This window comes from Ctenopharyngodon idella, chromosome 17 (assembly GCF_019924925.1).
Source record: "Ctenopharyngodon idella isolate HZGC_01 chromosome 17, HZGC01, whole genome shotgun sequence".
Classification (NCBI taxonomy): domain Eukaryota; kingdom Metazoa; phylum Chordata; class Actinopteri; order Cypriniformes; family Xenocyprididae; genus Ctenopharyngodon; species Ctenopharyngodon idella.
This window is the reverse complement of record NC_067236.1, coordinates 26,411,237-26,431,778: the sequence shown is the minus strand read 5'-3', so window position 1 is coordinate 26,431,778 and position 20,542 is coordinate 26,411,237. Positions and strand designations below refer to the sequence as shown.

Genomic DNA, 20,542 nt, shown 5'->3' with positions numbered 1-20,542 from the left:
CGAGTGTCTCTTATATATATATCCATTATAAAAGTCCGTTTGAATGTCCGCTGAGGAAAGCTATCTTTGTATTTGTCCTTTTACAGCTATAAGGGGATTTTCCATAACATACAGCGCTAAAACAACTTCCTTTGCTAAAGTTCCTTTCAATTTAAAAGTCTCTTGCGACAACTGACTCATTCACTCGTAAAGTTTTGCCGCCATCTAATGGCGTATTAATGTAACTTTCACTCAATCCATATTACACACTAATGGACCCTTTCTCAATACCAAATACAACATATTTATATTAAATATTTATTGAACAACAAATTAACAACAATAGCCATTAAAAATGACAGTAGGAAATAAACAATTGTACAGTTCATTCAACCGTACAAAAGCACCAGTGTACCCGTGACAGGTTATAAAGTGTGCCAAAACCTCGTAACTCCATTGGATCCTCAAACTGTCAGTCAAACCTCATAAATCCGCCCCACCTCTATGAAGTGCCGCACGCGGTTTGGAGATCTCTGCTTCTTTGCAATGCAAAGATAAATAAAGATCTGATGTTTGGGGGGAAAAAAAAAAAAAATGTAAAGCGTTTTCTTTGCTCAAGAAACACTATGTCTATAAATTCTAATGTTTTGTTTATTTGAAGAGCGGAGAACAGTCTTCGTCTGATATTTCCGTCTAGTTGTAGCCAATATGCTATGCTATACAGGGCTTAAAAATGAAGAAAAAAATAAATAAATAAATAAATCGTTTCACTCCGAGCAGAATCGGTATTTTAACGTTTCTGTTCCAGCGTTCCTTCTGTATTATAAACCTTCCGAAACCGGTTTGATTAGAAAAAATAACGGTTAATAACGTTATTTTTTTTAAAACTTTTTTTTTTTTTTGCATGTAGCCTACTTTATTATTATTATTATTATTATTATTATTATTATGTACAGCATTTTATTTATTAAAAAAACAAAGAGAGTATTTGCCGTCTTAGCCAATATAGGCCTAACTTTTATAACAAGATTCTGTACAAATGTAAACCTATTAAACGAAAGGACTATCAACGTTTTATAAAGTATTTTTTCAAGATATTTTAAAATGTTTGCTGCATGGTTAAAAATACCGAGGCTTTTCCTGAGAGGAAAAAAGATATGTCGCGTACATAGGCTACGTCGCATTTTATTATTAGCCTACATTCAGGAATAATGTAATTTATCGGTAAATGAAATAAAATGTTTACAAATAGCCTAGCCTATATATAATATATAATATAATTATAATGTTTGTAAACAAATTATGAACAAAACTGCCCTATTTTATTTTACCACAAAACCTCTAAAGTTAACAGCCTATTCAGGCTATATACGTCAAGCCAAAACGAATTAAAAAAAAAAAAAATGGTAACACTTTAGTATAGGGAACACATATAAACTATTAACTATGACTTTTCCCTCAATAAACTCCTAATTTACTGTTTATTAATAGTTAGTAAGGTAGTTGTTAAGTTTAGGTATTGGGTAGGATTATGAATGTAGAATAAGCTCATGCCGAATAAGGCATTAATATGTGCTTAATAAGTACTAATAAATAGGCAATATTTTAGTTATATGCATGCTAATAAGCAACTAGTTAAAAGACCCTAAAATAAAGTGTTACCAAAAAAGTATTTTCTTTTTAACGCTATTCCAGCTTCTATTGCTATATTCAAGGCGAGAAACAGGTTTATTTATTAAAAATAAAACTAAATAAGATGCTAAACGCATTAATTTAAAGTGAATCTGAAGCCTACCTTTCTCATTCGGCACTGATTCCATTTTCGAGACGAATGTTAAACTATTATTTATTATGTAAGCTTTATACTTCACTCGCAGTATCGACATCATCCTTCACATAACAGCACAGTCAGGCGGTGGTCACGGGTGGTAAACGGCAGATTGTATCACAGAATTGAATTGAGCAGTGTAACGTTTTATATTTTTGGTTGATTGTATTTTATTTTGATTATTTAACAGGCTGCGATATCAAGTAAGCAATGCAAGAATTTGTGTGCGCGCGCGCGCGAGGCGCCGGCGCGACCACTGGAATTTTTTTTCCTTCTAAGACAGTAAACTGTACTCCGTAATTTATGGTCATACAGGTAAAAGCAAGACATAATTCATACATTTACAAAAGACACTTAAATAACGAAAACAAGCAGAATGTCTGTTTCCTTTCTTCTTTGGAGTGCGCCACAATGAACCACTTACGTTTTGTTAATCTGTAGACCTAATTATATAGTGAAATATCGCGTAGCCTATAGACCTAAATATTCCCTTTTATTGTATATGTGTTATGTAGGCCTATAGTTTTATTCTGTTTTCTCCGTTCACAGAAGCGCTGCATGTGCGTGATGTGACATTGTGTGAACTCATGTTCTACATATCCTGCAATTTTCGCTGGTTTCAAAACGCACAACAAGCTGCATATTAGTCTACTTGACATTCTTTTTTACTTAAATGTAGGCCTAATGCTTGTCGGTTGGTTACATATATAATCGGAAAAACTAATGCTAATGCTAGGGCATTACCACTGTCACTTACCTAACCTAAGATGACTTGACAGCTGAGCCTGAGCGCCTCAGCGCGGGCATTTCACTCACTGTAGAGCCTGAGCGCATATAATTCAGGTCTAAACAACTACATTCTCGCCTAAAAAAAACTCTTAAAACTACAGTTCGTGGTACAACAAGTGTAGTATTCGCAAAAATTACGTTGGATTTGCTCGGCTGCCATGACAGTCGCTTCTAGCGGAGTGATACAAACGGTGAAAAGGTACTGTAGTGCTGTTATCACTAAAATATCGCACGGCTATCAGCCAATCAGATTCGAGAACCAGAAAGAACTGTTGTATAAATATACAAAACACGTTGGCCACAATTATTGGCACCCTTTTATTCAATACTTTTTGCAACCTCCTTTTACCAAGATAACAGCTCTGAGTCTTCACCCATAATAACTGATGAGTTTGGAGAACATCTGACAAGTGATCAGAGACCATTCTTTCATGCAGAACCTCTCCAGATCCTTCAGATTCCCAGCTCCATGTTGGTGCTTCTTTTCTTCAGTTCACGCCACTCATTTTCTTTAGGGTTAGGGTCATAAAAAATTCTACTGGTGCCAATAATTGTGGTCAATGTGTTTTGGAGAAAAACATTTATTTCATAATGTGATTTTCCCCCCACTTTCAATTCTTTTCCTTCAATGAAAGGTTAGATTTTTTGCTAATTTTATGAATTAAAGATCAAAAGGATAAACAATGCAGATTGATTTTTACAGTCATCTTTGATTATATTTACCAAGGGTGCCAATAATTCTGACCACCACTGTATATATTATTTAGAACTATAGAAAGAAAAAAAAATAGTTATAGTTATAGATAGAAAAAAAGCATTTATTATAGGCATGAGTATCAATAAAACTAGTTATGAAATATTTAAAAAATAAAAGCACTTTTAAGTGTTTATATAAAATGTAAATTGTTTGATAATATTATTATTTAAATATTAGGCCCATAATAATATGATAGCTTTGATTCTTCAGGTTTATAAGAGGTAAGCAGATTGAATATGCAGTAATCTGGAAACCAAGTGTTAGCGAAGACTCATAAAATTCGGATGCTCTGTAATAATATGCTTGAACGGCCCAAACTCTTTTATGTCCTGTAAAAGGTTATGTAATAAAAGTATAAATAAATGTCCCTGACACCCTCCAGATGGCCAAACGGCCCCCACAGAGGCCAGCTCCGGCCAGGCCTGGCCTCCAGAAACCATCTACCACCACCACACTGACCCAACAGCACTCCTCTGGCCACGGGGCCACCAGGCCAGCCACCTGGACAGTTACTTATGCAGTTTTAATGAGAGGACAAGTGAGCCTTGTTCTGTAATGTGGTCAACAGGTGTTATTGTTGTGGTTACTAACAACTTTAAGGCATTAACCAGCACTTCAGATTTCACAACCTCCGTTTACCCTGTTTTTTGTTTTGTTTTGTTTTTCCCCAAATATTGCCTGCAGAAGGAGAGATTGTTGCTCCCTGGTTATTGCTAACTTACCAATGTGTTTGCATTTGTCCCTGCAAAAAGAATAAAACAAAAATACACTAGCAGTCAAAAGTTTAAACACTTTACTGCATTTATGTTTCTTATGATCTCAAAAAGCTTTTGAATTTTAACTGATTAAGTGCTTCAAATTTGTTTTGTACACAAATAGAATTATTAATGCCTTAAAATAGCTTGAATGTAACTCTACACCCTTGTCTCATTTAATATACACGGATCTATGAATATGATAATTAGCCCCGCCCCCACTCACTCACATGAGCTCAGACGAGATCCACTCGGTCAACTTACTGAGGTAAACGCTGCACAATGGTATCGCTTTTTACAATGTCGGACACATAACAGTAATTAGCGTTTTGCTTGACTATGTTATCAAACAGCTAATAATGTGTTGCCACAAACCATGTTCACACTCAACTCTTCTTTTGAAGAACGTCAGTGAAGAAAGGCATATAGTTCATCATAACATAGTAATATGCATCATACACCCGCCATATTGCTAAATCTACCCGATTTTTCATATCAACAGAAAAATATACCGGGATAACCTTCTTTTGAGACTCCCTTGAATGGTCAGTCGTCGGCACATTGACGTGACTGGTTACAAGGTAGTTTGTGACGTCAGAAACACCAGCGACTTCAAACCGTGGGTTCAAGACTTTGGTTTACTGCAGTTTTAAACAGAAAATACTGGCAATGGTGTTGACTTATGAATTTGCACATGGTTTATCTTAAAGCATGTTAAAAACACCAGATAGACATATAAACAACATTACAAACTTGATTTTCACCACAGGGGGACTTTAAGTCAAAAATATTATTTATAATCACTTAACCAACAAAACAAAACTATTTTTATGGGTTAGATTAGGTAGAAATAGTTCTTTAAGTTAACAATGGCAGACTGCCTCTTTTTACAGTGTATGCATGGATGAACTGGACAGGATAGTAAAGAATAAACAGTGTCCAGCAGAACTTTGATGAAGCTAAAATTAAAGATTTTTTGTGTGTTATTTCATGTAGAAAATCATACCAATAAAGGATGTGTAGGTGTGTCCAAGCTTTGATCAAAACACTGACTGGTCAAAATACTCTAGTATTATGCAAAATATAAAGGTATCAGTTATGCTCAGAGATTATTACCTCAGATTGAGTGACAGGCGTCTGGCTGATGCCAGCGTTAACTGATGTCCATGAGCGGGCGGTGAGGACACAAGCGAACAGCGGGTAGAGATCCCCTGTGCCCAGACGTCTACTGTAACGCTCTATGCCTTTCAAGTCTCCCTTTATCAAACTCTGCCACAGCCTGCAGTAATCCAGCCTGAAGTCCTGGTTCAGCACCTTGGACAGAGATACAACTTGCTCTTTTAGTGTTTAGGGTTTTTGAACAAATGTAATAGAAGCTTCAAAAGTAAAAGTATGTCATTTCAGCACAACCAGAGCCACCAAATGGAATCGTAACATTAATTAATGTTCCTAAACTGGTTTCTTTAACCCAAAAAGAGGTCACTGCCTCAAATTCACAGTATTGGTCAAGCTAAAATTGCTGTATTGGGCTGGTCAGGATGTTCAAAAATAAATAAATAAATAAAACGTCAATTAACTAATAATCCAAAGACTGTGATCTACCTAAAGAGCCTTAGACAGTTGAGTAAATGAAAACGTGTGTTTCATTATGTTGTTAGTATTACAGAAAGAGATTACTTGATAGTTGCTAATACGAAATCTTGCGGGCCTCATTAACTGCTTTGGGTTAAATTAAAGGCCAGCAAATCCCTCACTGAGACGAGCAGAATTCACTGGAATACCACTAGAACTGCACCATTTTCCACTCCAATTAATCAACATAGACACAACCCATGGCGTTCAACAAACTTAACACGACATGCCATGAATTAGCATTTTGGACTAAGAAAACAACCAAATGTCATTGCTAGAATGGCTTTATCATATTTATCATCACTGATTTATTTAGAGCCGCCACATCTTCTGGGAATACAGAAGTTACTGCAGGAGAGACTGTATCGGTGTGTTTGCATCTGCTTGTAATAAGAGGGAGGTGGAAATGTGCAGTTCCACAAACACACTGGAGCTTCAGGGCCACTTAAATGAAATGCTTTTAGTCTGCTGCAGCACATACAGGCTTGAGTGCGCAGCTGACCTGGGAGCCAGCGGGTGAATAATGGGGTGTAATATGTGATGAATTTGCTTCTCTGTCGAGTCTGTGGCGGCCTCGGCCGATGTCTTACCTGATACAGGCCGTGATCGAGTAACACAATTTCCGTCTTATTGCTTTCAGGACACTTTCGCACAAGCACGTTGCCAGGGTGAGGATCGCAATGCACGAATCCGTTGACGAATATCATCTCACTGTATATCTTGCCAAGGTTTTGGGAGATCTGAGGAAAAGGAAGGAGAAAGAATGGGAACGTGAAAACAGGATAATAATACATGCATATTCACTGGAGCTCTAGCTCCTGTATATATACTGTATAGTAGTAAGAACTGGTTTTAAAAGCAAAGATGGTTACACTTTATTTCGATAGTCCACTTTAGACATTCTAATAACCAGGGCTTGACATTAACACCCGCCAAAATGCGGGTGGATTTCAGCAGTGGTGTGTAATGCATTCACTCCCACTAGCCACTAAGGCAGGTTGAATTTTATATATAATATATACATTTTTCAATTGTAGTCTTTTAAAAAAGCATCTGAAATAATAAACTAAGTGCAATATAGTGTGTATCGATTTTTCGATACATATCGATACACTGAAATATCTGAAACACTTCCAATACCTTTTCCGCAGAATAGATACACGATACCAGCTGCACTTTCTCGCTCTCTCACTATCTCATGAGTTGACACACAAACCCGCCTCCCCTCACTCACTGGTTTCATTTGCTCCGGATGAATACTGTTAGTGTTACAGGGCTTGAATTTCGGTGTGGGCGTATTGCAATTAATTTACTCATTCCCACAGATTTTGCGGTCACACCCAAAGTGTGTGCATAAAGCCACCTCTCAGTACTAAATTTATGTTTGTTTTTTTGTTTTTTTTTGCTGTGTATTCCGTTTAAACAGTCAAATAAACAAAACAAAAAATAATGTCAAAGTCTTGCCAGTCTTGGTGAGTATTCACGTAAACACAGTTAACGGAAACAGAAACACAGTGAACGGAAACAGAAAACGCATGAGTAACAGTATAATGGCTCTGTGTAGTCAGGTCTTAAAGTGACAGCAGCCTAATATACCTGCTGCCAAATTGCGAGATAATATAAAAAAAAAAATATATATATATATATATAGAGCATTTTTTCCCCAATGGTATCAATGTCAAAATTGTGGCCAGTGAAAATGCTGAGTTGCCAAAACATTCTGCTACAGTGTGGTGAAAAAGAAAAACCCTAAAAAGAGACACATAAAAAGGTAGAGAACACTGGCTAAATTAAGCAAACAAATTGATCTAGAAGAATGGGAAAAGAGACTTGCAACCTTTCAAAATAAAAGACAAACAATATTAACAAAAAATGCAGAAATAGCAGAAAAAGCAGAAATACAACATACAGCATAAATGTCCATTGCTATGCAGGGTCTGGGGGTAGACAAATAAGGAGCCCATTTAAGATTACATAAAACGTTTTCCCAAAGATGCTGTGGCCCCAACAGATGAGAAAGTATTTATTATAAAACAACCCCCGATGCAATTATTCCACCCACTCTCGCTCTTTGAAGATAAGTTGCGATAAGCATCTCCCCTCAGCTGTGTTATAATGCAGAGAGCCAGTGTGAAGTAGGTTGAGGAAATGTCAGTCTGAAGCACAGAGAATAAATCAAAGACCTATTCATACTCCCCAGGCTGGTGTCCACGTACAGTTTACCCCAATAATTGAAATTAATTAGAATTTTTTAGCTTAACTGTTTAGTTTTTCATTTATATTTTCATTGGACTGCACTTTTTTCTGCCTTGCAAATCTAGCTACTTTTGAAATCTATTAGAAAAAAGGCTTTGGAGTGGTGACACACAGGGCATTTTGTTGTTGTTGTGAGCTTATGTATATTCCACGGCAAGATATACTGATAATGCCCAGATGAACACGCACGTATATGGATGCACACACATATGCACAATGCCTGGGAGTTTATAAAGCCCTTGTGAATTGTTGTGATTCATCGTAAATTGCTTTTTGAGATTGTGTAGCTTGCAACGGTGGTGACTGAAACCCATTATGTCATTCAAAATGTAAAACAATGTCCAAACACCACCAAAGGCAATACTGGTGGCAAAATAAAACAAATATTGAGAATAATTACGAAGTTGCAAAAAAATATTACTGTTAACATTGTGTCGTACAATAAATTAAATTGTTTTCTCGTTTATTGCTGTTTAACAAGGGAAAAAAAAAAAAAAAAAAAACTTTATTCTTAAATTCACCCAACTTCTAAATCAACAGATTAGCCCTCATACTTTGTGTAAAAAAAAATATAGAAATATTGACTGAAGTGTGCAAACTATGCAGAAAGGTCATGCAGTCAGATCAGTGAGTTACCCAAAGCTTACAATAATAATCACTATACTAAAAGCAATGCATCCTGGGATGGCGGAGGACCCCTGAAGGCCTGATTGGGCATGCATAGACAGCAAGAGGAGTTTTAGTATGCTAATAAACACTTTAGGATGCGGCGGATGAAAAGCTCATCAACAGTGCCCTTGGAGGGAAGACGCAGACGAATATCCCCAGGCAGGGCGCCATGCGAAGGGTATGCAAAAGGCAGATTAAAAGGAGTTGTGTGGACCAAAGTGAACTTAACGCAAGGAAAGAAAAAGTGGGTAAGGCTATTCAAAGGTGAAGGGAATAGTTTTATAGATTGTATACTTGCAATCTCAAAAATGTGTAATATTTCACACTGCTGTTGCTTATACTCTGCTACTGCCAGAAGAAGGGTGTACGTATATGTATGTGTATATATATTATATATATATATATATATATATATACATTAGGGGTGTTACAGTACATGTATACACGGTACAGACGTCATGATTCGGTGCATACAGTCAGAATACAGTCAGTCACAGGCAATCCACACTCCAGTCCAGAAGGGACTTTTTTGAATCCAAAAGATTTGAATTATAATTTCCTACATATAAAGGTATTCTAAACATTTTTAAGTGTCAAAAGGTCATTCATTTTAACCGTCCAAAGGTCAATACAGCCATTTCATTTGTGATTAAAATATCTTAAAATGTAATAAATAAATATATTATATATGTATATATGTATATATGCATATATATATATGCATGTATGTATATATTTTATTCTGGCATGATTTTATAACATCATATATCAACATAGTGCAAAATGGTATTAAAATTATGTGTAGAACTTTGTTATCAGAAAGAATGTTCGGAAAAATGAATTTCATTGATGTCATTCGGAGTAACCAATATAAAGGGACCATTTTGGATTAAGTTATGCGGTCAATATCATGTGACAGGATGTGACATCATTTAAATACCTGCAAAGGACCACATGGTCATGAAGCAAAGTAACTAACTCTCTTTTAACTATTTAAAAAATTAATGTCTTCACTTGCTCATACGCATGTCCTGAAACATCATTTTAAAAACATAAAATGTGTGATTTGTCCTTTTGCTATCAGCCTGTTAGCATTGTTCGAAAATATCGTCATTCTGTATAACCAAAAGTGTCATTCGGTAAAATCTTGTAAAAAAAAAAGAAAAGACAAAAGCAGTGTTAATTGTTTATAAAAACCACATAATCTCATTGTTAACACTTAATAAAACTTCACAATTAATTAAATCTCCATTATGTTTTTTTACACTTTTAAAAACCTTATTCATCAATGACCCATATTCATTATATTTAATTTAGTTAGGAATGTCTTAATTATTTAATATATGTTTAAATAAATTTGAAATTAAAACAAGTTATAACAGTAACTGTGTAAATGATTACATTTCAAAAATGAATTGGAGTAGAAAAATAATTGAAATGTTATCATTTCTAATTTTATAATTATGCAAAACATGCTATATGTGCAATTTACATGTGTTTTTTTATGAGTGTTGATTACTATATTTAAAAATAAATAGCAAATGAATTTAATAGTTTGGGCTCTGTTGTTAAATGTAACCTTTAATATTATAGTAATGTGCAAGAAAGTGCTCCCTGTATATAGTTTACAGCATTAGCTGAGATAGATTATCCTTAAGAAAATGTTAATAATAATTGAATTTATTTAAAGAGAGAGACACAATTTGTACAATAAACCACTGTTTAATAAAAAAAGAAAAGAAAAAAGAAGCAATTTTATGTACAGTTTTCTCCCCCCTGCTGTACCGAACCCGTACGGAAACGTGACTTCAATACCGAGGTGTGTGTGTATGTATATATGTTTGGAATTATGCAAATATATAAAAAAAAAAATGCATTTACAATGGCATTCATCATTTCACTTTGAACACAGTGCAAAATTTAAGTCGATATCTCACAGAAGAAAAAGCAATATGATCAATTTCATCTTTTGAGGAAATAGCCAGAAAATTATGAACCATATAAGGTCACCTGGCTCTGCTAACCCCATCCGCTGGAGGGAGGCCATCATGACAACAAATATTTGGCATTGATTAAATAACGCGTCAATGAAGTGCAAAATTAGCTTGCAGCATTGCAAATAAAGGTCCTGTCTATCCTCCAATTCCTCCTCTCTCCATGCCTCTCTGCCGACTTCCCAGGATCCCTCTCCGCTCTCTTCTTCCGCTGGGCTAGGAGTGAGTGCATGCAGAGAATAAATCATATTTTCTGTCCCATTTCACCAAACTGATGAGTCCGTTTCCCTGGCAGCATCAGAGCGCGCCATCCACAGGGGAACGACGAGGGGCCAGGCTGCTCTGACAACTTCACCAGCACTGCATACCAAAGAAGCTGAGGGAAAAGAGGGGGGTATTCCTGCCAGCGGCCAACACGTACACGCACCAAACCAATGCCTGTCTGACGTGTGTTTGAAGTTTCAGTGAGAAGGGGGGGCTGGCGCACCGATCACACGTACATGCGGGCACCTAGTCAGAATGACTCAGCACAGGATTCCTTTAATGCTGGTGTCGGTCCTTTAGAAGCATGCCGTCTTCACACGTCTCGTGCATGCTATGTTGCAAAGGGGGGTTCACGTATGGGACAGCTTCTTTCAACAGCATGCTAAAAATAGCTAGCACTGGAAACGTGAAACGAATCCCGTCTTGCTTTTTAACTCGTCTGAGGATGTGGTTCGTGTCACAGGACACAAAGAAATCACCTGCCAGAGAAGCTCTCTTTGGGGACAGAAAGACGGAGACGACAGAGAAAGGTGCCTTTGTGAGCGTATGTGCGCACGTGTTATTACCTATGAGAACGGACTGAGCGGATGATGCCTACCTGAGCATTACCTGAACACAGCTGGCTTGTCGTGTCGCAGTAGATTGAATTTTTTCAGAAGGGACGATGCAATTACTCCTACTGGGGCTCTTGACACAGAATAAAAACTCTCCATATGGACCTCTTCTACCGGCCGAGTGAATATCATGCCATTGTGGCACAGCAGAACGATGAGATATAAAAGCACCTGATATACATTCTCTCTTTCAGTATCTGGAAAATGCAGAAGTGTTACTGAAATTCACAAAATGAAAGCTGGTTTTTGACCTATGACATGCTAAAAACAAAGTCAATGTGGAATGCAGTTTGCAACCCATTTTATAAAGAAACAAGATAGTCAAAAATTGAGTAAAGATAGAGTAAAAATTGATTTATCCATCAGGACTTGATTGGATTGTGAATAATGGGCATTTCAAAGTCATTTAACAGGCAAAAGATGAAAGTGATGTGACATGTAGACAAGTATGGTGACCCATACTCGGAATTTGTGCTCTGCATTTCACCCATCCAAGTGCACACACACAGCAGTGAATAGCGAACACACACACACACACCCCCGGAGCAGTGGGCAGCCATTTTTACTGTGGCGCCCGGGAGTGATTGGGGGTTAGGTGCCTCGCTCAAGGACACCTCAGTTGTGGGTAATGAGAGTGGAAGAGAGCGCTGTTCATTCACTCCCCCCCCTACATTTCTTGCCGTTGGTACTGAGACTCGAACCCACAACCTTTGAGTTACAAGTCTGACTCTCTAACCATTAGGCCACAACTGCCCAAAACTGATGAGATTTTTTTTTTTTTTTTCGTGAATTGTGCACAGTTAGTTTCGGAACTAGCATTAAAGAATACTTTTTTGTGCGCAAAAACAAAACAAAAATTATGAATTTATTAAACAAATTCGTCTCTCCCTTATCATTCTCTTACGCTATTTTCGTTGCAGCGCTTCCAGGTTCTACGTCAGAACGCTGACTTATTATTGGCAAATGCTGGTCACGTGAGCTGCACAATGCATGCGTGTGATGCTGATACTCGGCCGGCGTTCGTACGTAAACACAGAAGTACTGAACTGTGTTCACTGCGTATGAGTCTGACAGGGTAGAGATGAATTTGTTGAATAAAGTCATTATTTTTGTTTTGTTTTTGCGCACAAAAAGTATTCTCGTCGCTTCATAACATTAAGGTTGAACCACTGTAGTCACCTTGACTATTTTACCAATGTTTTTACTACTTTTCTGGACCTTGAATGTGGTAATTTCGTTGCTTTCTATTGAGGATTAAAAAAAAAAAAAAAAAAAACTCTTGGATTTCATCAAAAATATCTTAATTTGTGTTCCGAAGATGAACGAAGGTCTTATGGGTTTGGAACCACATGAGGGTGAGTAATTCATGACAGAAATTTCATTTTTGGGTGAACTAACCCTTTAAGGATAGGGATAGGGTCAACTGTGACACAAAACAGGAGGAAATCGTACATGACCAGAAGCTCAGATCATTGTTGGTCTACAAACCATAGGATATCAAAAACTGGAATGACTAACCCCAAATTACTCATCTTTTCTGGATGACAAACCAACTATTCACCTTTGTCCGGAGTGCAACCAAAAAACCCAGACACATCCATATCACTCACACTCAACGTCCTGGGCAACTGAGCCGATTACATCTGCTTATTTACGGAGACAATATAAAGCGAATGTCATTGGATTTAACTCTAAAAAAGCTGATTTATTTAAACCTTCCTGTTGTAATCTTGGCCCTTCGCTGATCAATACAGGGCAAGACAAAGAGAAGGGCTTTTAACAGAGCGCAGCACTAAATCTAATGAGCCGCTCTCAGTGGCTGGCACATGTGCGGCTGAATTGACAGATCTGTGAGGGAGATAAGAAGGTCCACCCCTCTGACGTCGTCAATCTCTCCCTTCCACAAGCCTGCGACACAACATACACAAATGTCTATGACAAAAGCTTTTATGGAACTTACGTATTTTTCAGCCTCCACTCACCACAAGCCTTTCAGAAGTTTTTTTTGGATTTTTATGGATTTGAGGTAGAAAATTATTTAGGGATGCATAAATATTAAAATTGGCTGATACACAACCACTCTTAGCAACGTAAACTGTTTGTTCTCAATTGACATTGTTCATTGAAGCTTACTGTATTATGTAGAAGAGTGTTGTGAGAAAGAGATAGAGTGAGCGAGTTTATTACCTGCATTCAGATTTAGCATTTTCCTTCAGGTCAGTCCTATGTTCATAATAAAAAATCTGTTTAAATGTCTGATGTATTATCTTGTCCTTTTAACAGTTAAGGGGTTTTTCCCATGACTGACAGCACTAGTCAAATCATTTGTCAGTTGCGTCTTGTTCTGTGTTCACAATAATTCAATTCGATGTAAAAGTCTTCGCTACTGACTGACACACTCATAAAGACAGTCTTTGCCGCCATGTAATGGCGTAATAATGTCAGGGACTATTTTTTCTGGCGGAAAGAAGGCTTTTATTGACAGTTCACTTCATGAAAGTTGCATCGGAACATATTTTTGGCTTCGCGTCGTGCCTAACAACACCTTTTAGCCGTGACATATTCACGATACAGCACTAGCCTCGAGTACCTTATTGCTTTTATAAAACGGTTACCACACAATACAAGTATTAAAGCCAAAAGTATGTATCGCTTCACGTCGTGCCTAACAACGCCCAACGCCCTTCAGCCGTGCCTAACAACGCCCTTCAGCTTCATATATATATATATATATATATATATATATATATATATATATATATATATATATACACATACACACACACACACACACACACACAGACACACACATTATATGACATAATGCCTAATATATATAAAAAATATATAACATATAAATGTAAAAACATATTAATAAATATTAAAATGCTACATTCCATTGGTTTAAGTGCTTTGGGTGAATTTAGGCATCATGTCATGATAATGTACATAAAAAATAATAGCTAATTATTAAAAAATTATATATATATATATATATATATATATATAAAATAAAAATTTATAAATAATTAAATTATATAAATAATTATTTTCATGTTTTGGAAAATGTTTTGTGTGATTCTAATTCTATACTAATTTGTTTAATTACAATTGATTGATTTAAATGCTTCAAGTGAATTTGTCATAATGTCATTATAATATACAGTACAACATTTAGATTACAGTATGACATTTAGTTTACAAGATTGCATTTAACAGTACTATTAAATTATTTTGAAAAATTATATTTAAAAATTCATTATAATCATGTTAAGCGAATTTAAATATGCACACTTTAATACCCAATGCCAAACAATACAAATTATAAAAAAAAAAAAAAGAATAAAACAACAACAACAACAACAACAACAACAACAGCATGAGACCAATATAACATGCATGGTTGCTAGGTAGTTGCTATGGTGTTCTGGGTGGTTGATTACTGGTCAAAATCCAAAAAAGGGGAGAAAAAAAAAGCACCAAGTCTCTAGATATGACTTGAGTCACTGAAGATGTTTTATAGTTAGGTTAGCAATTTTGAATTTTGAAGAACCTAAGCGCGCGCCACAATATGGCAGTCATGAATTTCTGTACATATGCAGTCCTCTGCGTGGCACCATTTATGACGTCTGGTCCGGGATGATTGAGCATTATGTGTGACTGTGGTGGTTGAGTGTAGTTCCAGGGCTCAGTTAAAGACTCTGGCTGAGCGTCAGGTACTGAAAGGAGTGTTTGTTTCAATCTGCAAGCATGTCATCCACTCTAAGACAAGCTGTCTTCTTTAATATCTCACCTCCACTGCGCTTGTCAGTCGGGATTTCCTGTTAGGACGCCTCTGTTTGACCTAAATACTGACAACCGCGACGCACACATGAACGCAGCCAGGGAACGGCTCGTTCCGGCACCTTGACAACGCCTTCTGCAAAGGGATGGGAAAAAAAAAAAAAAGGCCTGTGTTCATAATATCAATTATACACTGTATCATTATCCACAAGTCCCTTTCAGCGGGAGGATAAGCCAGTGCAGGCTTTTTGTACTGTCAGCGCCGAGCACTGTCGGCATGTAGAAACACGACTCACAGTCACCTTAAAGAGGACGAGCGATCTGACAGGCAGAGTGCGGCGGAGCTGGAAAAAAGTCCTCCATTACAAGCTGCTAATGCATAACAACAAGGAGCATTACTGAGAGGCCATTTACAGTCCTGCATCCCATTAATCAGTGACCAGTGGGAGAAAGAGCCACCAGCACCGCAAACAATTGATCTCAAAGGGACGCTGTCTTTCAATTATGGTAATTAATTACGTCTTTTCTATTTGTTATCTGGTGGGTTGGACCAGCGACAGTGAAGAGAGAGCGCGGGTGTGTTGCAGCAGGAGACGACCGCTGGAGTGCCATTCTTCACTGTCACACTTCAGTGTCACAGTCATCATGTTTGAGTGGACGATGTCAAGCAGATGCTGAAAGACTTTACAGTCTTTTTTTATGAGGCTGCTGGTAAACAAGTAGTTAAAAGTGGTATTTAATTTCAATGTTAAAGGATTAGTTAATGAAAATGATCCCAAGCTTTATTCACCCTCGAGCCATCCTAGGTGTATATGACTTTCTTCTTTCTGATGAACACAATCAGAGTTATATTAATAAATATCCTGACACATCCAAGCTTTATAATGGCAGTGAACAGAACCAACAAGTATGAAGCTCTAGAAAGTGCATCCATCCATTATAAACGTACTCCACGCGGCTCCGGGGAGGTTAATAAAGACCTTCTGAAATGAATTGATGCATTTGTGTAAGAAAAATATCCATATTTAACAAGTTATAAAGTAAAATATTAAGCTTCCGCCAGACCAGTAGGATGTAGCGTAAGCGTTTTGAACTGTGAGTTTTATATACGGAAGGCAGTCTGGCAGAAGCTAGATATTTTACTTTATAACTTGTTAAATATGGATATTTTTCTTACACAAATGCATCGCTTCACTTCAGAAGGCCTTTATTAACCCCTCGGAGCTGTGTGGAGTACGTTTATAATGATGGATGCACTTTTTTGAGCTTCATACTCGTTGGTCCCGTTCACTGCCATTATAAAGCTTGGATGTGTCAGGATATTTATTAATATAACTCCGATTGTGTTCATCAGAAAGAAGAAAGTCATATACACCTGGCTTGAGGGTGAGTAAAGCTTGGGGTAATTTTCATTTTAAAGTGAACTAATCCTTTAAAGGGATGGTTCACCAAAAATGAGTAATTTACTCAACCTCATGTTCCAAACAAGTGTGCCGAGTGTTCATCTATTTTTTACAGTCTATGGTTCCAAACCTGTATAAATTGCATTATTTTATTAAATACAAAAGATAAGAGATTATGAAAAAAGTTTTTTTTTATTGTACAAACTGGCTTTTGTTGAAGGAACAAAAACATTTGAATAATATTTGTGGAATTTTGTGTTTTCCGCAGAAGAAAAAAAAAAAGAAGACATGCAGGTTTGGAACACATGAGGGTGAGTAAATAATGACAGAATTGTGTGTTAAATAATGTGACATAATAAATAATCTTATCTTTTGGTTTGCATCTATCAAATGCAAAATTAAATTAATTAAAATGATAAAATAAAATTAAAGAAAACAAAATAAATAAATAAAATAGATTAATTATTGAAGCAGTAGATATTTATTTAAATATATATAATAACATATATAATTTTCATTGAATTTAGGCTTCTATTCACATATAAACATTGAACAGCGGACATAAACAGAAGCTCAACCGAACCTGCGAGAACAAACCTCTTCCGGAAGCTTAAATGTGCTGCATAACACAAGAATGAACCTCGTTGGTTCTCGCACATGTCAAGCTAACAAGCTTCCGTTTACCACAACTGATGTGTGTTGATGAACGTTTATATGTGAATAAAAGCCTAAATTCAATCTGTTCATCATATAAAGCGATCGAGTCTCTTCAGAAAATTTGGACTAAACCACACATATTGGATCAATTCATATGGATTAGTTTTACGATCTCTTTATGAACTTTTTGAAGCGTCAAGGTGTCTATGGAGGGACAGAAAGCTCTCAGATTTCATCAAAAAGATCTTCATTTGTGTCCCAAAGATGAACGAAAGTCTAACGGGTTTGGAATGACATGAGGGTATTTAATGACAGAATTTAATTCCAGCCATGTTTGAAGGATCTGAAAAATAGCTGATAAACGTACACCTGAGGCCGCCCATCATTTGAATTCTAACAATGTACAATACATCCTACAACCAGCTCAAATAAAGTCAACATGACCTGTCAATTTTGTTGTAACATGTCAACACCAAATAACTCACATTAAGAACACAAAAAATTACTAGACTAATAACCTTCTCCAATCAGATCTTCCTCAAAATCAGACAAGTATGAAAACTGCTGTTTTTATACAGTGGCCTCCACCTGTGTGCCCATACGCAACTTTCTATATAAAACACACTTCATCACTTGCCAGAGCACAAGGCAATAAAGCTCAAACTGATCCAAGTAAGTCTAAAAACACTTCTGAGAGGAGATAAAAACAAACATCAAGTGGTTCAAAACAGTCAAAGATTTGGTTTGATTCAGAACATGCGGATTACAGTATTTCACACCTTATTATTGCGGTAATGACTCTTCGAGACAAACCAAATCTTTTCGAGCGCCTCACAACAGCGTCTCTCAAATGGGACTAAACTTCCTGTGGAATATAATTGAGTTTGAGGCTTTTAATAGGCGCTGAAATAGAGCAACACTTGACAAGCGGCTTCACTCCAACGCTGGCTCTGCTCTGTGTGGCAGCTGCGCGTCTTCACCTCCTCATTACATACTTCATAATAATCACATAAATAATATCAACACATGCACACACTCTGCCAGGCCCAGTCAGATCATGGAGAAAAGCGCACTTGTGTGAATGAAGTTTATATGACTCAGCGAAACACACCTCTTTAAGAAGTTTGTTTTTGCTAAGTTAGATTATTACTGCTTGCGCCACCAAACACCTAAGTTTTCTTTATTTTTTAAATGAATAAGACCAATATCTATAGAACAGGGTGGCCAGTGGAGTCAGCCTAATGCCAACATACAAACTACTATCGTCCTAATGCGCAGTAAGGAGGACAGTTTGAGTGGCCAAAGACTCTCCAAGGATCACAGCTGGAGAAATGCATAGATTAGTTGAGTCTTCAGTCTCAGAAAGCCTAAAGAAAATTATCAAACAGCACCTACATCACCACAAGTTGTTTGGGAGGGTTACAAGAAAAAGAAAAACCCTCTGCTCTCATCTAGAAACAACATCCAGCATATTCAGTTGTCAGACAAGACTGGAACTTCAAACAGGACCGGCTTCTATGGTCAGATGAAACTAAAAAAAATAGGTTTTTGGCAGCAAACCCACCAGATGGGTTTGGTGCACACATGGATAAAAAGTACCCCATACCCACGGTTAAATATACTGCTGGATCTTTAATGTTGTGGGCCTATTTTTCTGCTGGAGGTCCTGGACATCTTGTTCAGATACTTGGTATCATGGATTCTATCAAATACCAACAGATAAAAAAATCAAAACCTGACCGCTTCTGCTAGAAATCCAATAATGGGCCGTAGTTGGATCTTCCATCAGGACAATGATCCAAAACAAACATCAAAACCAACACAAAAATGTGTCACTAAGCACAAAATGAAGCTTCTGCCATGGCCATCCCAGTCCCCTGACCTGAACCCTAAAGAAAATGAGTGGCGTGAACTGAAGAAAAGAAGCACTAACATGGAGCTGGGAATCTGAAGGATCTGGAGAGGTTCTGCATGAAGGAATGGTCTCTGATCTCTTGTCAGGTGTTCTCCAAACTCATCAGGCATTATAGGTGAAGACTCAGAGCTGTTATCTTGGCAAAAGGAGGTTGCAAAAAGTATTGAATAAAAGGGTGCCAATAATTGTGGCCAACGTGTTTTGGAGAAAAACAGGTCAGAGCCACGACGTAGTGGTTGGAATACCTGTTCTGACACATTAGCTGTGGTGCTCATGTAGGCAATACAAGTTTTAGTCAATCTCATATGATTACCCCATCCTGTTCCCTCCTCTTCTCATCATGTCATCTTCCATTTATCCCTTTTAAAAAACAAGGCCAAAATTTAAATAAAAATAGAAAAGATTATTAATATTATAATTATTTTCCAATTTCATCCGATTTTATTCCGAGAGAAGGAAAAGAGCCAGAGAGCTGAAAAAACACTACAAAAGTATTTAGGCAAAAATAGCATCAGGGTTGATTCACCCTCCACGCTCAGTCTCTCTCAGAGCAGCATGGATGCTGTAACAGATCCAGGGCCCTCCAGAGACATCGTGGAGTAAAGGAGGACTCTCACAGCAGCCCAAAGGCTCATGTGGCTATTTAAAGAGCGCTCAATTCACTGTGATGTAGGAATCACTGCTAATAGAGATAATTCCTCGCATTGCCTGACCCACAAGGATCGGCCAGATGGGATTTGACTTACCACACACACAGACACACTGGGTGCTTCTCAAACGGAAGGCTGCATCCAAGTGAGGCTGTGTCCTTGCTAGTCCAGTCCTTCTGAGGCTTGTACAGTCCTCCTCAGCATTACGCTAGAATGAAACGATCTAGCAAGTGCATTTAGCTACATCACACGTTCCCGCAGCACGAAAATACTATTAAAAAAACTAATTTTGGAAAAATACTTTGTATTAAAAATCTTTATATTAACTGGCTTTCTATTCATGCAATACAGTGAATGACAACCATCTATGGTCTCCCAGTGGCCTACATTATTGGTATCATTAAGTAGGAGTGTAATGGTACACAAACATGATGGTTTGGTATGTACCTCAGTATTGAAGTCACGGTTCGGTATGGGTACGGTACAGCAGCGGGGGAAAAAAATAAACATAAAATTGCTTATTTTTTCTTCTTTTTTATTAAACAGTGGTTTACTGAACAAATTGTGTTTCTCTTTTTAAATAAATTCAATTATAAT

The 20,542-nt window shown here is 37.1% G+C and overlaps 1 protein-coding gene across 2 annotated transcripts in view; it reads right to left on the bottom strand.

Moving 5' to 3' along the window:
- adck1 (aarF domain containing kinase 1) overlaps positions 1–20,542 on the bottom strand; it is a 168,691-nt gene that overhangs the window by 41,535 nt on the left and 106,614 nt on the right. For both annotated transcript variants that reach the window (XM_051867793.1, XM_051867794.1), the window contains exons 8-9: positions 6,331–6,480; positions 5,225–5,422 (exon numbers count right to left, since the gene is read on the bottom strand). In XM_051867793.1, coding sequence (XP_051723753.1) covers positions 5,225–5,422; positions 6,331–6,480 — 348 coding nt within the window. The remainder of the gene's footprint in view (positions 1–5,224; positions 5,423–6,330; positions 6,481–20,542) is intronic.